Source organism: Pseudophryne corroboree, chromosome 4 (genome assembly GCF_028390025.1).
Source record: "Pseudophryne corroboree isolate aPseCor3 chromosome 4, aPseCor3.hap2, whole genome shotgun sequence".
NCBI classification, from domain to species: domain Eukaryota; kingdom Metazoa; phylum Chordata; class Amphibia; order Anura; family Myobatrachidae; genus Pseudophryne; species Pseudophryne corroboree.
Window position 1 is genome coordinate 340,157,951 of NC_086447.1, and position 19,675 is coordinate 340,177,625.

The following is a 19,675-nucleotide window of genomic DNA, read 5'->3' on the forward strand; positions in this document are numbered from 1 at the left end:
GGGCAACCCATGTCCTGGCTTGGTGTAAAAGAGTCAACCCAGTTTGTGTGTCCCAGGAATTCGCCCTGGTCACATGTTCGCAAACCAGGGTTGAACCAGGACCAACCTGGATAAACTGCAGTGTGAAAGATGTGACCCGGGTTGCATTTAAAAGCAGCCTATTGCCTATCAGTGACTTAAGCAGACGGCTGGTAATTCACCAGGTAGGCAAACTGTGGTACTCTAGCTGCTGTAGAACTACATACCCTAGCCTATTATAGCATGCCCTAGAACATAGGTTCTCAAACTCGGTCCTCAGGACCCCACACAGTACATGTTTTGCAGGTAACCCAGCAGGTGCACAGGTGTATTAATTACTCACTGACACATTTTAAAAGGTCCACAGGTGGAGCTAATTATTTCACTTGTGATTCTGTGAGGAGACCTGCAAAACATGCCCTGTGTGGGGTCCTGAGGACCGAGTTTGAGAACCTGTGCCCTAGAACATAGGTTCTCAAACTCGGTCCTCAGGACCCCACACAGTGCATGTTTTGCAGGTCTCCTCACAGAATCGCAATTGAAATAATTAACTCCACCTGTGGACCTTTTAAAATGTGTCTGTGAGTAATTAATACAGCTGTGCACCTGCTGGGTTACCTGCAAAACATGCACTGTGTGGGCTCCCGAGGACCGAGTTTGAGAACCTGTGCCCTAGCAGAACACCTGTGGCAGATCATGCTGGGTTATGTGGTTCCACAGCAGATGGAGTGCCATGGGATACCTATCCCTGGTATAACTACTTAATTTAATGTATTACTAACTATTGCAGGCATGTTTGCAGATATGTCAATTTATAAAGAAAATAGTTATGAGGCTGATTTGCTGTGGAGTTGAAATTTATAATAAAGATGTAATATTATTTATAGAGAAAAAAAAATAGTTATCTAAAAAACCCAGGAATTGACTATTAATTATTTATTTTTGTACCTGATATATAGCCATCAAACTAGAAACAAGTCTGTAGCTTTATTAAACAGTGACATCAGCGGTCTCTAATAATGGGCAAAGCTACAGCTCAGCTTTGCACTTCTACAGTGAATTCTCAGCGTTACCACATGGGGGCACTCTTATTTCTATGACTGTCAGTAACAAATAGGTTATGTTGTACCTACTGTATAGAGAGGCAGGGTGGAAAAAGGGATGTGAAAAGGTTGGCCGTAGGGTGTGAGCAACAAAACAACAGTGTGGAGGATATTTTTAGTAAAGGAAATACCTATAATAGGAATAAAAATCTTCCTCACGGTGGTGTCATGTCTTTTACTTACATATAAGTGACCTTCTAAGAACCAAGAAGTCAAACAAAACTAATAACAGATATGTAGGAAAATATAATAATAATAATAATAATAATAATAATAACTTCTTTGAAATAGCGGACCACATATGAAATACTAGCTAGCAAGTTCAATGTATACTTGATCAGTTCTCCTGATGCTCGTATCCCACATTACAATAAGCTGTGCAATGCGATCTGGGTACAATGTTAGCGCCTAGTTCGCACTGCAGGATGCAATGTTACCGGTGACATGTATTAAGGAGCCCATCCCTGTGATGTGCTCAGTGTGGCAGCAGGACTACTGTGTATGTGTGGTCCCGCGGACACACATGCACAGCAGTGAAGTGCGGTGAGGTCTTTGGCTGGGGAGGCACATAGTATATATGTACTATGTAAAATGGGGGCACGTGCCTGCCATAATGTGTAAAATGGGGACACTTGCCTGCCGTAATGTGTAAAATGGGGACACTTGCCTGCCGGAATGTGTAAAATGGGGGCACGTGCCTGCCGCAATGTGTAAAATGGGGTCACTTGCCTGCCATACTGTGTAAAATGGGGGCACGTGCCTGCCGCAATGTGTAAAACGGGGACACTTGCCTGTTGTACTGTGTAAAATGGAGGCACGTGCCTGCCGCAATGTGTACAATGGGGACACTTTCCTGCCGCAATGTGTAAAATGGGGGCACGTGCCTGCCGCAATGTGTAAAATGGGGACACTTGCCTACCGTGCTGTGTAAAATGGGGACACTTGCCTGCCGTGCCGTGTAAAATGGGGACACTTGCCTGCTGTAATGTGTAAAATGAGGACTTTTTTTTTTTTATCCTGTGGTGGCCGTGATGATGAGATCAGATGAGGCCACGCCCATCTTAACAAAGCCACACCCATTTTAACGAGGTCACGCCCCCTTGCCGGGAGCGCGCGCCTGAGGCGCGCGCATACTTTTCCTCTTTATATCTATGGGGGGGGGGGGGCGCATTTTTACTTATGTGAATGGGGGGGGGGGGCATTTTGAAATCTCGCACTGGGAGCCAAATTGGCTAGAAACGGCCCTGGTTCAGCTGCTGGTGCACTGTCTTCTGCTTTCCCCCTCCTCCATGTTCCGCTACTGCTGCATTGCGTCTTCCAGCTCTGCCTGTGTAAAGTGTGACAGGTGCCGGCCCGGCAGCAACAGGAAGGACAGTGCTGCACTCTGCACCGTGAGTAAGGAGGGGGGAGCCGCTCTTCATGAAGTCGGTGCCGCATGCACTCCTGAGCTTCCCGCCGCTGCCACAGCTGCAACAGTAACTAACGTGTCCGGCCGCGTGTGTGATTGGACCAGCGGATCCAGCACTAGTTCCGCTGTCCAATCACATGTGCCTCTCTAGCAGGGGCGTGCTTTCCCTGCCAGCGAGGCACTTTTATAAGTGCCACATTCCCCTCTTTTTGTAGTGGGCTTTTAAAGCCCAGCGCTTGGCCCCGTCCCCCGCTTTGTCCCCGTTCCCACTGTTTACGGGAGGCACTGGCTATCAGTGCCTCCCAAACTTGGGCTAAAATGAGGCACTGCCTCCCCTGACTGCACGTCCCTGATGCACAGGGGCCATTTCTGGGGAGGATTCTGAGGAGGGTTCAGGGGTTGTTATGATGTGTAGCTCATAGACTACAGCAGGCTACCACCATCTCAAATGTCAGTAGCAGTGGGGGCCAATATCCAGAATGCTTTGCTCTCCGGAAATTGATCCCTGTATAGAAGAAGAAAAATAATGTAATGCCAGTCAAAATGAGAACACTGAATGCTATTGGGATGGTGCAACCAGGGGTTAAAGTTAGCCGGAACGGGGCGGAACTACGTTCCATCAGTTCCACTTGAAGACGGAACGCAGTTCCGCCTCCTCCGGCTCACCTAACCCGATGTGTGCCGGCGCCACAGGGAGATGCCGGGCGTCCGCTGTTATCAGCGGCGCCCAGCTCTCCCCGCACAGTGGAAGCCCGGCGGTAGGAGCTCAGTACTGAGCTCCTGCTTCCAGCTCCTGGCTCTAGTGTCCGCTATGAGAGACGTCATGACATCTCTCTCATAGTGCAGGGAGCCGGACGCCGGGAGGATCACAGCGGTCGGACGCGGGAGCGGGGCTTGGTAAGTATGGTGTTTTTTTTGTTTTTTTTTAAGGCACGTCTGCTGGGGGCAAGCTACAGGGGGCAAACTACAAGGGGTAAACTACTGGGGCAAACTACAGGGGCGCATTACTACTGGGACATTACTACTTGGGGCACACTACTGGGGGCATAACTACAGGGGCTAAACTACTGGCGGCATTACTATTTGGGGACTAAACTACAGGGGGGCTAAACTACAAGGGGCTAAACTACAAGGGGGCATACTACAGAGGGCATTACTACTTGGGGCAAGCTACATAGGGCTAACTACAGGGGTGCATTACTACTGGGGCAAACTACAGGGGCATTACAGCGGGGCTAAACTACAAGGTGGCATTACTACTTGGGGCAAGCTACAGGGGGCTAACTACTGGGGGCAAGCTACATCGGGCTAACTACTGGGGGCAAACTACAAGGGGGCATTACTACTAGAGGCATAACTACAGGGGCACATTACTACTGGGGGCATAACTACAGGGGGGCTAAACTACAAGGGGGCAAACTACAGGGGGGCTAAACTACTGGGGGCTTTCCTACTTGGGGCAAACTACATGGGGCTAAACTACTGGAGGCATTACCATTGGGAGGCTAAACTAAAGTGGGGGTAAACTACTGGGGTCATAACTGCAGGGGCATTACTACTGGGGGCATAACTACTGGGGCTAAACTACAGGGGGCATTACTACAGCCAACATTACTACTGGGGGCAATACTACACAGGGCCATTACCGTTAAGGGCATTACTAATGGGGGCACTACTAATGAGGGCATTGTAAAAGGGGGCACTTAATAAGGGGCATCACTCCTGGGGACATAAGGGGCACTACTACTGGGGGCATTGCATAAGGGGCACCACTACTATGGGCTCTATATAAGGGGTACTACCAGTACAGTGGACATTGCATAAAAGGGGTAATTCCAAGTTGATCGATGCAGGAAATATTTTAGCAGTTGGGCAAAACCATGTGCACTGCGGGGGGGGGGGGGGGGGGCAGATATTACATTTGCAGATAGAGTTAGATTTGGGTGGGTTATTTTGTTTCTGTGCAGGGTAAATACTGGCTGCTTTATTTTTTACACTGCAATTTAGATTGCAGATTTAACTCACCACACCCAAATCTATCTCTCTCTGCACATGTTATATCTGCCTCCCCTGCAGTGCACATGGTTTTGCCCAACTGCTAAAAAATTTCCTGCTGCGATCAACTCAGAATTACCCCCATGGAGCACTACCACTGTGGTCATTGTAAAAAGGGCGCTACTGCTGTGGGCATTGTGTATTACGGGGTGCTACTACTGTGGGCATTATGTGTATTAGGAATGCTACTACTGTGGGCATTATTACTAATGTGTGACCACGCCCCTTTTTTGGATGCACACAATAGTTATATTGCATGGGTGCTCGGGAGGAGGGGGAGGGGGGGGGTGAGTTCCACCACCTCTCTAGGACCACTTTAAGCACTGGGTGCAACGTTTGTAAAATGATATACACCATACTGCCTACACCTCAGATTTTATAGTGGCACTACTACTACTGGTACCTGCATTCTGGGCACTCTGATTATAAAGTGGAACAATAATAGTACATCTGCCCAGATAGGGTCATACACCTGCCATCATTTAGAAAAAAAGAAACAATCAGAATGCATTTCCACAAAACCAAACTTCATGCCATGACCTCCTCAGCATGCCTCACAATAACTGCAGCCCGTGCCTATTCGAGCTTGCAGCAGTGGCTCAGAGCCTCCGCTTAACAAAGGGTTAAGTCCCTATGCCGCTTGTTGAATGATCTCACAGCCGCTCACTGTCACATTGTTTCTGCTGCTGTGTGCAGGAGCGGAGCCGCCACAGAGAGAGCGAGGCACTCACTGCTGCAGCACCACACACACAGAGCCATCTCCCACTATCCCGGGGAGGGGAAGGAAGGAGTCAGGGCTGCTGCTCTCATTTATAATCCTGCTGCTGCCGCTGCCACTGCCTGTGGAAGTGAAGATGGCGGCTCCCATCCCCACCAAGCCAGGCACCGTCGGGGGAATCAGCAAACCTGCTTCCCCCGAGCTGGATTTCAGGTCAGGAGCACGGGTAGAGGAATTAAACAAACTCATCCAGGAATTTAACAAACATGATCAGCGGGAATACGACGATCAGAGAGCCCTGGAGATCCACACTGCGAAGGACTTCATCTTCTCCATGCTAGGTAAGCAACACCTTGCAGTGTGTGTGTGTGTAATGTGAGTTTGGTGTGTGTGCTGGCCCCTTACTGCTAGCGCCCCGCTGCTGCACCCGGCGCCGGCCTGTCCGTGTCGGTGATCAGGGCTGGATATGCAGCGTCTGGCTGGAGCAGCTGATCAGCAGCACATGTACTATACTGGCTGATATGGGAGCAGCTGCTCATCCATGCAAGTGCTCAATTCATGATTCTCGTGTAGGAGGTGCCCATGTCATATACATGAATGGCAATTACAGGGTGTCTTTATTATCTGCTGCATTCATGTGCTATCATGTCTATAGCAAGTAACAGCTGATAATTATATCCCGTTTTACACAGCTATGTTTATTCTAATCTAGGCTAATTGATTTAATTCAATGTGAATGTATTGCTTATAATTCATATAATACGTAGCAATGACCTATGTGTAATAGGGACACCTGTATGTTACACATATATGTCTGTGGTACAGAATCACCCGGTATTACAAAAGTAATTCCATGTTGTAATTGTGTGTGACTGCCATGCCATATCCCACACATGTAGGTGCGTCAACTGGAGGGTTACCTGCATATTATTAATCTGACAGCCACTCATTATTATGACATATACACTTGGGTGAATAATGCCATGTAATGAGGGAGCCTGAGGCTATATGTGTTACATGCAATGCATTGAACCTCTGTGATGGAGGCAACATACAGTATACTGCAATTACTTGTGAAAATGGCAGTGTCAGTATTAAAAGAGGTTAAAGCCTAAACTACAAATGCACACTCTGCAATTTAGTTTTTATACCTGCCCTACTGTATTCTTTAAATAATTGTGGCCTGTCTCCACCTTAGACCTGGACTGTCTGCACACTCATTTATTGGAATAATCCTACCTGCAGCATAGGCGTGGTGTATTTACACCTGGCGTGTGTGACTCTCTTCTGAGTGTTAGCCACTATTTTCTAGGCCTGGGGGGAAGTGTAGCTCAGCGACTCCATTTATCATCTGAAGCACTGCACTCCCATATAACTTTGCCATGCTTTTATTGTGGCGATTTCTAGTAATGCCAGTTCTAGCCAAACTATCCCACTTGTTACATCCAGGCTCCTTGTGCAAGTGATTATGCCATGTCACTGCAGCGCTCATTTATTTAGCGGACACTTCTGCCTGCCTGTTTACACTTGTTACACAAATGAGTTGCAGCACCTTGTGTAAATAAGTTGTAACGTGATTCTGCTAATGGTTTCTGTCTACTCCACAGTTGCTCTGTGGGGGCTCTTCAAATGTTCGTTCTAAGACGATTAATTAAAGGGCGCCTATTGTTGCTATTCAATTGTCCTGGGCACCCTTTAATAATCACGCTTGACATGCCCAGTTAGACAGGGTTTAGCTGTGTAAAGCATCAAAACCCGTCCTAAATAATGGGCGTGACACTTCTCGCACATTTCAGCTTGCAGTTTTCGGGATTGCGAGCTGAAATTTGACCATTGCAGCTAATGGATGACTGATTGGAGCAACATTTGAATAGCTCCGATAGACACCCATTAGTACTCCCACGCCTCTCAAACATTTGAATAGCCCTATATGTCTAGCAATCTGCTGGCTATTGGTTGTAAGACATTTTGTTAAACATTTGCTCCAGAAATCAAGAGTTTTATCCTGTTTCACATATTTTATTTTATTGTTTTGGTATTAAACCAGCAGTGCTAGCTAGTTGTAACTTTTGATCTTGTTACCATGCCTCTTAGGAAATGTACATTAAATATCATATCATTTTATGTATGCTGGAAATAGAAAATTTTATAGGGAAATGTTAACTGCATCATTAACTTACACAGTTCTAGTATCTTTAGGAAAATGGGTTATGCAGGCAAGATGAGTAGGTTATCCTAGCTGTGTAATTGATTGTCAACATAATAAAAAAGTGTCCATCACCTTTCTCATAGGATGTGGCAGGGTTTGTGCGGATGTGATTTAAAAGATCTCTTAACCTTCTGTTCTGTTGCAAGAAATCAACGCCTGCTCTTGCCTTTCCGTGGGAATGTGAATTCTCTGCTGTCACAGAATGGCAGAAGTTGTGCATAGGATTGTTAAATGTCTCTGAACCATTTTTTTTTTTTTTTTTTTGCCACTACAGAGCAACAATGTTAAAGATAGGACATAGAATGCTCAAGTCATAAAGGGAATTTCATTTATAATACTATAAAAAAAAAAAAAAAGTTTGCTTTGACCTTTAAGAACCCATACTGTATCTGTCTGCATTATTTTAAACTATTCAGCGCGCTCTCTCATAATTCACTATTGGTTAACCTGCAGCTTGTTAACCAGGGTTAGTATTTATTTCTGTTACAGCAGCTCTGACAAACAGACTGATAGAACATTTAGGGGTATATTTACTTTGACACTGATACCCCCCCCCCCCCCCCTCCTGTTCAATCTTCAGGTGCAGTGTTTCACCGATACCATAGTAGCCGTGATAGGCATAGTGTCCTTTTAATTGCTTTTCACCTCCCACATTGCAGCAGACACCAACGGGTTAATTCCCTCCCTCCTGGAATAGAACAAGTCCTTCTAAAATCTGAAAGAGACATTCTTTGTCATCAGTCATCTCAATCCCTTTATTTCCTGTCCCTGCCATCGTGCTCAATATTTCTTACAGTGCTGTTTGCAATAGGGAGTTTGTTTCAATCCTCCAAATGAAGCAACCAGTATAATGTAGCCATGTAACTGTTCCCTGAGGGTTAGCCCTGTGAGAGGGCAGATGGCATAGTAAGCAGTGTTTACTTCTAAATTGAGGCACTTCAGTTCCTGGACCAGCAAACAAAACACCAAAGCAGAGCTACATAATGCAAGGTACCAGGTGTAGAAAACAGTAAATATATATTACACATACAGATCTATGTGTTACCAGATGTAGGACTTAGTACTTTAAGGTCACACAGTGGTTAGCATTGCAACAGCACAGTGATGGAGGCTGAGCCATGGGTTTGAATACAACCAGTGCCCTATCAGCACTTACATGTTCTACCCGTGTTTCTATGCTTACACTGGGTGTGTCAGTTTACTTCCACAGTCCATATAAACATAACTGGCTTCTGACAAAAGGAATTATACTTTGTGTGGTAGGTATGATATATTGTACACTCCATGCTGCATATTTTATTTGTCCCCAATAAAGTCACTTGGGCAAAGACTCAAGAAACTCCAAGATGGCGCCAGCATAGACATATTGTTGGCTGTTATAGTACTGTTAAACCTTTGCTCACCTTGAAAAGACAATGGCAGGTATTCAAATGATATATCACACCCAATTTTCTTTTCTAAAGTGATACCCGTTATCCCACATATTGCGCCCATTGTAATCAGGTTTAGCTGCGTAAAGGGTTGGGTTTTTCAGTTCCCTGTGCTGAGCTATGCCCGGATTTTATTCTTCTGCCTGGAGATGTACATTGTATATCACCTGTTGGTTTCAAAATAAAGGTGCAAAACAATCATGTGTCTAACACATGTTCCTGAAATTGCTAATAGCTAATAATGTAGTACAGTCGTTCCCAAACTGTGTGCCTAGGCACCCTGGGGTGCCGTGAGACTCTTGCAGGAAGGCCTTGGGTTTGTGGTCAAGCACCAAATCAAATAATGTATGGTCAAAGTGATGGGTAAAACCAGTGCTAGTGGCTGGCAATCATAAAAAATGTGGGCAATCAGAAGCACAACGGTACACCACCACATAACTGACCCTAAGGATGACAGGTAGCGCAATTTACTTAGTTGAATATTATTTTTCCAAATTTATTAATAAAAAAATAACTTTTGTCCTAGGGGTGTGGTGAAAAACAGGCTTATACTCTAGGGCACCGTGATTCAAGAAAGTTTGGGAACCACTGATGAAATATAAGCTATGCACACCATGATTAATCAGCACTTGTAAAAAAATGAGTATGAATTACCAGCGGCCGGGATGCCGGCCATCAGTATACAGACAGCGGCATCCCGGCCACCAGTATTCCAGCAGTGGGGTGAGTGCTAGAAAGCCCCTTGCGGGCTTGCTGCGCTCGCCACTCTGTGGGCACGGTGGCTCACTGCACTCACCACAAGTTATATTCTCCCTCTATGGGTGTCGTGGGGGTTGAGGTGGCTCAACCGCAACAAAGTCCCTTGTGGGCTCGGACACCCTGCCGGAATCCTGGCGTTGGCATGCTGACCGCCGGGATCCCGACCGTCAGTCTCCTGACTACATCCTGTGTTGTGGACACTCACAGTGGGAAATAGCCTGTGATGCCGGTATTCTGGCGGCGGTATTCCACTGCTAGTCGGGATTCCGGCATTAACATTGTGATCGCTGGGATTCCGACTAGTGGTATTTTAACCACTTCACCTTGTAAAGTATTACATGTGAATGGGCACAATATCTGCTGGAATACATACGTGTACTATGGTATCTACAGTGAGATTGTGTCAAAACACACACCCAGTCATTTGATAGGTTCATTACCTTGTATGTTAGTATATGTGATGAAAACTTGACGTGTGTGTGTGTGTGGGGTCATCTTCGGACCACTAAAATGAATCCAGTTGTTTGGTCTGTGTGGTCAAATGGAAGAGTGAGGTCATGTAGCATGATCACTACATTTGTGACATCTAATGAAACTTAATGCATACATTTTGCATGATTTTAACACATTATTATTATTATTATTATTATTATTATTATTATTATTATTATTATTATTATTATTATTATTATTTGATAAAGCTGATTATCTTTACAGGAATGAAAGCTATACCTTAAAAACACCTTAAATACACTTTAAACCTTTTAGGCGCTGTGGCCGCTATACTTAATTCACACTACGCACCTTTTACGCTATTAGCGTAAAAGGGTTCCGTAGTGTACGGACTTTGCGTACACACGCCGCGCTGACGGTACAAAGTACTCGCAGCGCATACACACCCAGAGATACACTTTAAACCTTCTACAGCAATAATAGTACACTTTAAACCTTAGCAGGGCAATGAGCACACGACACCAATTGTGAGTTTACCGCTGGGTTCCGACACCACAGTGGATTATTTCTGAAAGGGGGTTTATAATACAAATTATACGCTACAATACAAGACAATATATATAACAGAATAATAGCTACAGTCAATGTACATACGTGAGTATATTCGCGTGCGCTGTCCGGTCCTCAGTCATCAAATAGATAACGTTGTGAGTCTTGTGTGTGGCCGGGCTGCAGCAGGCTTTATTTATACAAGTCTTCCAAAAGCAATACAATGGATACTGTAATCTCTTTGTCCATTGGACACAGGAATGCACTTTTACAGTACAGGAGAGGTCATAGGTTGATTTGAAAAGGTAGGCGATGTCTTTCTCAACTGCTCTTGTGGGTGGTCTCCTCTGGATTCCCGCCGCATACATAATATACAGTAAATACAGTTTATATCTATATTCTGCTTCTGCACATAACTATCCGCAGGAACATGCGATCTTCCGCAGACCAACACCGGAATGTTACCCTTAAAATGCCCTACAGCTGGATACCAAATACCACCTTATAACCTTAGTCTGTCCCCTCTTATCCTGTAAAGGTGAATCCCTTTGTTCTGCAACCATTTAAACAGCTATAACTTTCTGATGTGGTGCAAGGAGACTATGTGTACATTGTGCACTATTTGGATTAAATATGTAATGTGTTCTGATGGCCCTCCATGCGTACACAAACTCTGCCGTAAATACCCATACCATGCGCAGAACCGCAGGAGCGACCATACGCAAATTGCGGATATGTGCACGCGTGGCAGAACAAGTGCACGCGCAGTGGGCATGTGTGTGCAGTTTATACGTGCTGTGTGTTCTTCAATATTTTTCGACTTTGACATATTATTATTATTTTGTTTGATAAAGAAGACTTTGGGTGGTATCCTATTAGCCTCGATGACGCTTCAGCTGATCAAAACAACGAGATGTATGACCGATGCTCATTATCGCAGTATCCAATTAGAGACTATTTTGATTGTCCGAAATTGCATGAAAACACATGGGATTGGGGATAAGTCACCAGTCCCTTTGTGTTATCTCTGCTCCGGCAGTCCCTTATCGCGGATTATGAAAAATCTCTGATAAGTGCCGGCATCGAGGCTAATAGAATAGTCCCCGGCTGCTATATTAAGATTTACCAAGCAGATTGGCCCCAGTAGCTAATGCCATCTTCACACTGATTTAGCCCATAGGATCCTTCTCCAGTAATATAATAGCATAAGAGTAGCCCATAGTCTGCTATGATAGGCTAATGCCATCTGAAGCTTTGCCAATTTAGGCAATACTATATAATCCTATTAAAAATGCGGGATGTGATAAATAGGCCTGATTCCATTTATTTTTCCATGTTTCACAATTTTAGTATCTACACTGGTGTATTGGAGACAGTGTGCTGCTTTGTTTGTGTGACTTCTCATCCGTGGGTGCTGTTATACATCTGTAACTTAGTGAAAAACATTGCTTTCTCATTAGCATAATACAAGTTTTAACAGAGGAGTACAAAGCTGTTTTTGGCTTAATGGACCATTAATGATCATAAATATTATTTTGCTTTGAATCACTCTTCTTTTCCAATCTATTTTAGATGGATTCTTTAGTACTGCCTTGTGGGAGATGTATAGTTGTGTTTAGCTCTCAATTGCAGTCAGCTGTGGGCAGTATCCATGGCTATGAAGCCTGTTCTTTATCCACATGATACATGAGACTCCTTTTATGTCTTTTATTTCCTTTTAAAATATACCCATCATTACCCAGTGTGTTGCCAAACGGCACAGGATGTCCTCGGTATGACTTCAAGCCTCTGCAACTTTATGGCTTCTGTAAAGAGGTTTTGTATGACAAATCCTGTAATATAGGTTTCTATTGGCATTTTCTGTAATATATCACTTGGTCACATGACATACAGTGTTTAAGTCCGAAATCTATGTATTACTTGTGTAATCTAGGGGCACAGTTATCTACCATAGGGCTGTCTACCCAGAAGCTTTAGAGCCAGCTGTGTCCCTCCAAAGAATTTCGAGACTCCACCTATAGTGGAAGTTTGTTCTAATATTTGAGCCACAAAAAGACATTACTTAAAGAAATGTGATGCCCACAACACACTGCAGTTATTCTGGCCAGGTTTAGGGAGGCTTGTACACGTGATCTGGTGGAATGACTAGATCACAGACTTCTAAGATTAAAAAGAAAATAATCCTCCACTTTTTTTCATGTAATGGATGTTCTGTTTTGCTTCCACACATGTCTGGCATGTGCATGCGTTACAGTATGAGTAGCATATGAAAAATGAACCATAATTTGTGGATTCTGCTTTTACCATTTGCAGGAAGAAAGACACCCGTTTGTTGCTCTGCTTTTATCTTTCATTGTATCAGCCTATTTTGTTATACCCCCGTACTCCACATCTCATAGTTCTGTTTTGAAATGCTATACTTCTTATATTGTGACATTAAGGATTACATTACAGAATAACTTCAAATACTTTGTGAAATAAATGCCTTAATGATCATGTTGGTATCTTTAGGGATTCTAGAATGGTATGCACATATTGCCTGGCCTGTCTGGCAGATTCTAGCTCTCATTGTATAACCATGTTCATACAAAAATGGGACATTTATATTTTTTCGTTTCTTTTTAAAGTTATGTTGCTTTCCTAGTTTTGGAAACTGGTTTTCTTTGTAGCCACTTCCCACAGAAGAGAGTTTAGCTGAAGGGTCTAAGAATAACTTGCATATTTGCTTACCATACAAATATAGAATTGTTCTAATAGAATATTGTTCTCTAATCTTTGTATTTTGACTTCAGAATTCTTAAATACAGTGTATCAAAGAAAATATAAGGGGGCAATTCAGTTAAATGTGACTTAAGATTACATGTTCCGTCATGGGGTTGAGGCACTGCACCCATCACCTGTAAATATGATAGGCTAACATCGTTATTTTTATTTTTTTTCCCATTGCAAACCCATATGATCATTTACAGATCCGGGAAATCAGTTATCCCATGAGTCTTGGTGGAATGCAGTCAGGATCCCGGCAGTCAGATTACTGATGCCGGAATCCCGTCACTATTCGGAATGCCGACACCGGCATCCCGAATAGGTAGCTATCCCGGCATTGGAATCCCGACAGCTGGGATGCTGAACATCCTGACACAACGCCACTGAAGAGGTAAGCTGCGTGGTGGTGGGGGTTTGGGTTAGGCTATGCCATGGGAGGGTTAGGGTGTGGAGAGGGGGGTTAGGCACCCCCTTCCGAGGGTTAGGCTGCAGGCCAGGAGGGTTGGGTTTAGGAACTTATGGGGGGGGGGGAAGGTTAGGGCTGGCTAGGCACTAAGGGGAAGGTTAGGGATAAGCAGTGGGTAGGGAAGGGTAGGGGACCGGCTATAGCACCCATTATCCAACCCTGTCGGCTTCTTTGCAATTGGGATGCCGACGTCTGTTTTTTTTTGGGTGCCTAATGACATGATCAGGAATTTGATCTCCTGGTCTTAGCAGGTGGTAACTTAATTACAGTTTTAAATGCCAATCTTCTGGAATGTTGGTGTGTACCCTTTTTTTTTTTTTTTTTTTTTTCTTCTTTTTTTTATTATTGGTGTTTTTTGTTTATATATATATATATATATATATATATATATATATATATATATATATATATATATATATATATATATATACACACTTTTTTTTTTTAGTGCGTTGCTGGGATGTCATATATTTTTAGATCATTAACCACACATCAGGGATGTTTCAGCGCAATGTCTTCTCCTGAAACCTGACTGGAATAGATCATAAATATCATTGGTTATTAGACGGGTTTCTAGTTGAGTTGCAACCACTTTCTCAATATCCTTTCCTTGAAAAGTAAGGTTTGATACCGGTCTGTAGTTGGTCATGCAGTCGAGATCTAAATTTAGTTGTTTTTTTTTTTGTTTTTTTTTATAAGAAGAGGTCTAACAAATGCTTGTTTACAAAGAGCATTAAACTATTTTTGTAAATACAGGGCTAATTATGTCATTTACCCTATTAGAAGCTTGGTTGATGCAGGGTCCAGGTCACATGTAGCGGGATGCAATATCCTGGCAGTTTCAGCAATGTCTTTTATATCCATTGAGTCAAAGCTGGTCCATGAAGACATGTGGCATACATTGGCAGCTTTGGAAACTTGACACTCCTTTGATGGCACTGTGGACATTCCAGCCCAGATGGAGGACACTGGCTCACTTCTCTACTCTTTTCACTGCTTCATTCATCTCCCCTATATGCGTTATGCATATTTTAAAAACAAAATATTATAATCATATTATTAAAGATTCTGTTACCAACACTCTAAATAATAGAAGGGGAGTATACTACATAGAGAATGCGGTTGCGATCCCGGCGGTCACCATGCCGAATCCGGGATCCCGAGCAATCACAAAGCCACCGAGCCTGCAAAAGGCTCTAGTGTGCTTGCTCCTTCCCCCGCCGGCATTCTGCTATCGGGATCCCGGGGTCGGTATGCTGACCGCCAGGATCCTGGGTGCCGGCATCCCGTTACCAAACCCTACAGAGTTATGTAGACATTTTAGGTTTACAGGAACTTGTTTGCAGAATTGCTGCATAGTAACGCCCTTTTTATTATGTTTGTTGCATAGTGATACTGTAGATTGCCATTTGTGTAAAACGTACCACTGTGGCCCTCCAGCTGTTACACTGCAAATCCCAGTTTTACCTTGCTAGCTGTTACCTTGCTAGCTGTCATCCCGGATTCGGCATGGTGACCGCCGGGGTCCCAAGCATACTGGGGCACCACAAGTTGTCCAGGCCTAATACAACTACTAATGCTGCTGGAAAGTGGTATACTTGCAGTCGTTTTGTGTAACTGATCTGATATCTATGGGGTCTATTCATGTAGCAGTTAAAAGCCCTTTATCAGTTGTAACAGGGTTTTTCACTGCCATCTCTTATTCACAGAAGGGGTTACCATGGAGAAGTCTGATCTCTCCAGCGGTGCCCTAGCTCCATGTCAGGATCTATTTGCTTTCCATATCGCTTCTCAAAATCCATTCGCCATCTCTGGATGACATAGACATCCTCACTGCTCTCTACACCCCCTTCTGTGATAGCAGCCAATCGGAGGAGTCCAGGACATACCAGGACATATGCAATTATACATATGCCAGGTCACCTCCTCCTTACTGCCCCCAGTGCCTCCTCGTTCTGCCCCTACCCCCGTCGTCACTATAGCAAGGTGGCCCAGCATATGCATATGCTTGGTCATCTCTGCTGACTGCCATTTACCTCCCGCCATGATCTGTCTGCTGGCTCGCTTGTCCCTTGCTCCCCACTCTGACCTGTGTCCTGCTGCTGATGCTGATTGTTCCCCGACGCATGTGTAGTAAAAAAAAAAAAAAGTGTAAGAAGGCGAAGAAGAGGAAGAAACCGGGATCGCCAAAGACCTAGTTACTGGTTCATAAATGGGAGAATAGCTACATAAAAGTATAAGAATGTGATGTTTAGTGATAACTAAAACTTAGACATTCCATTCTTTCATGCATAGAGCCCCTTGTCTGTAAAGCTGGGTACACACTAGGCCGACAGATCGGTCGTCCATCCCTCCGCCGACCTATCTGACAATCGGTAATTGCATATGGTTACCGATTGTCCACCTGATGTGTTGTGCCTATTATGTTTTCTTTTTTACATGCTAGAAAAGTACTTGCCATTTATTGTAATAAATAAATGAGTAATTCATGCAAACTCTCCCCCCCCCCCCCCCCCACCTGAACATATTTATAAAAACAACAACAAAATCCAAAGGAAACACTCCCTAATTTTAATGTTACAATATTTTCCCTACAAACCTGGTAAAATTAGGAAAAGTTAATCCTGTGCATGATAACAATGTTTTTCCTGCTGGATCTATAGTCTTGCTACATATTTTGTGTTTTTCCTCTACTCTCCTGCCACGTTAATTCTTCTTGTCTAAATAATTTAGACTTTTCCTGCTGAAATAATGTAAAGCGCGTCCTGTTCATGATGAAGTTATCTTTGCTTTAAAATGTGTCTCGTTGCCACTGATATATTTAGCCATGACATGTCTCCTAAGTGGTTTAATATCCAAGCACAACACAGCTATAAATAACATCAGGCAATGTGTCATTTTAGTGTTAGCACTGGTTCATTCGGCTGTGTCTACAATCATTTCCAGTTGTCAACAGAGGACATATGTATGCGTAGATATATGTGACACTAAAGTATACCTTCTGTAATAGTCTGGTTCATATAAAAATTGTTCCATTATGCTTTTTAAAGGTAAATGAAATCAAATTTGATTCCTTAACCATACTTTCCATTGCAATATTTCTAAACTAAGAAATGACCCCTAAGCTTTATACAATAGTAAATGCAAAATGCAGTTCATTTGACATATATTGCATTACCTTTTTTTTTTTTTTTTTTTAAGCTGTATTCCATTCACTTAAGCTAATAGATGATCTCCAGCTCAATGGGGCATATTCATCAAATGGTAAATGTGAATGTTGCCGAGAGAAAAAGTGTATAAACATTGCTTTATGAATCCTATTACATAGTTAAACTTTCTTTGTATTCATATTGGAAGTGTTTTCATACATAAAGCACTTAGGAGTCTGTTGGGCAGATGTATTAAGCCTGGATAAGTGGAAGGTGATAACGCACCAGTCAGTCGGTTCCTAACTGTCATTAACCTGTAACTTGACAGGAGCTGATTGGCTGGTACTTTATATCCATCTACTTTCTCTCTCTCCAAGGCTTAGTACATACATATGGGTCCCGCAACAGTATTGCGTTTAGCAGCGTTCTGTAGCAGGCATGTGGCATGCGCAAGCGGCACCGATTAGAAGGAACATACACACGGCTCCCATTCACTCCAGTGTATAGCATAGCGTATACTATGCTATGCTGCGACCTGTGTTACACACTACACATCTGTAGACCCCTTATTTTTGCAAAAAAAAATTTACATTTTTTTTTGTAAATGGACATTGATATTTATTATAATATAATTTATTTATATAGCGCTTTTCTCCAGCAGGACTCAGTCACTGTGCAATCATCAAAAACATAGCACAGAGGTATAGTATTACAGCAAGAGGAAAACAAACCAAAAAACAATGAACATAGGGGGTCATTCCGAGTTGATCGTAGCTGTGCTAAGTTTAGCACAGCTACGATCGTTAACTCAGACATGCGGGGGGGACGCCCAGCACAGGGCTAGTCCACCCCGCATGTCAGTGCCGGCACCCCCTGCACAAATACAAAAGCATCGCACAGAGGCAATGCCTTTGTATTTGAGGAGTAACTCCCGGCCAGCGCAGTTCCTGCGGCTGGCCGGGAGTTGCTCGTCGCTCCCGCTGGCCGCGTGACACGTCACGCAGCCGCCGCGGCCCGCCCCCCCCAACGGTCCGGCCACGCCTGCGTTGGCCGGACCGCTCCCCCTAAATGGCGGCTTAACGCCGCCGTTCAGCCCCCTCCCGCCTAGCGACCGCCTCTGTCTCAGATGCGATCGCTAGGTAACGAAAACTGCCATGCGCCGGCGCACTGCGGCGCCGGCGCATGCACATTTCCGACCCGATCACTGCGCTGCGACAAACTGCAGCGAGCGATCGGGTCGGAATGACCCCCGTAGTGCACATAATTAACTTGATGCAGGGTTGGTGCAGCCCTTTTGCATAGTAAATTCAACATAACCCACCCATGAAAGAAACCAGGTGAGGCAGCCATTTTGGGTGCACTACATATATTACCGGCAGTGCCTAGAAGAGATTACCCAAAATGGGGATGTTTCAGTGTACTAAAGCTGGAAGCAGAACCCATACACAACCATCAGTTTCAAGTATTTTTCTCCCCACTCAGTGTGCCAGGCGATGCAGACATCTTGGCTGCAATATTTATTTATTACCAGGTTTTTGTTTTTTTATATAGCGCAGCAAATTCTGTTGCGCTTTATAATTTGAAACAACAGTGATCTTTTCATCCCCTTAGGGGAGGTTTATTAAAATTGTAATTACGATGTTTTCCTATTTCCCACCTGCAGAATATATATGTTAAATTTCATCTTCCTAACAACATATCGGATAGTAAGAGAATTAGTGATGAGTTAGTGAGGGCTTTCGCATACTGTGTGTGTATATGTAGATGTATGTATAGATAGATAGAGATAGATATATATTCCTTCGTCTACTGAGGATTTGCTTACCCCGTGCTAAGCCTATTGCTCAGGTCGCATTCCAACATCAATATTCATGAAAACATTTTATGCAATACCCACAAAATTTCTAGGCTTGGAACTTGGCGTGAGAAATAGCCGCATACGTTGCATCGCAGCACTTTGTACACAGATTCAGACTGTCACACATCAAATTGATCAGTGCAGTCTAGCAAAGTGGTTTTGTTGCTCCCAGCTATTTTATTTCTGTGAATAATATTTTGAGCAAGAGATTCATGGGCAAGTTGCCTGCGAACGTGTGCACTGATTAGAGGATCTTTGGTGCGACTGAAGTCAATGTATGAGGAGATATCTGTACTTTATGAAATGTGTGGCAGTGGTGAATGCCTATATTCTAGTACAAAGTGCCTCAACCTGGGTAGCAAAAAGGTGGGTTTCTTTCTTCTGACATTTTCATGCAATAGTTTGTGACACCTCTGTAGTTTAATAGTCTTAATCACACCAGTTTTGTCAGAGTTGGAAGTAGCTGCAGTTTCATTGGGTAGATGTATGTGTAAAAAGCCTGACTGACGGACTGGGCGCAAGAACTACTTTTCTTGTATCCCCTTCCCTAAATAAGTGTATTGCTCACTGTTCATCTAAAGTTAATGTACATTTCTCTTACGTCCTAGAGGATGCTGGGGACTCCGTAAGGACCATGGGGATAGACGGGCTACGCAGGAGACATGGGCACTAAAAAGAACTTTAGATATGGGTGTGCACTGGCTCCTCCCTCTATGCCCCTCCTCCAGACCTCC

The 19,675-nt window shown here is 43.9% G+C and overlaps 1 protein-coding gene across 1 annotated transcript in view; it reads left to right on the plus strand.

Moving 5' to 3' along the window:
- Positions 1 to 4,902: 4,902 nt before the first annotated feature.
- The window catches only part of MB21D2 (Mab-21 domain containing 2), a 165,717-nt gene continuing 150,944 nt past the window's right edge, over positions 4,903 to 19,675 (plus strand). Inside the window, exon 1 of the mRNA XM_063916445.1 lies at positions 4,903 to 5,643. Coding sequence (XP_063772515.1) covers positions 5,232 to 5,643 — 412 coding nt within the window. The 5' untranslated portion in view covers positions 4,903 to 5,231. The remainder of the gene's footprint in view (positions 5,644 to 19,675) is intronic.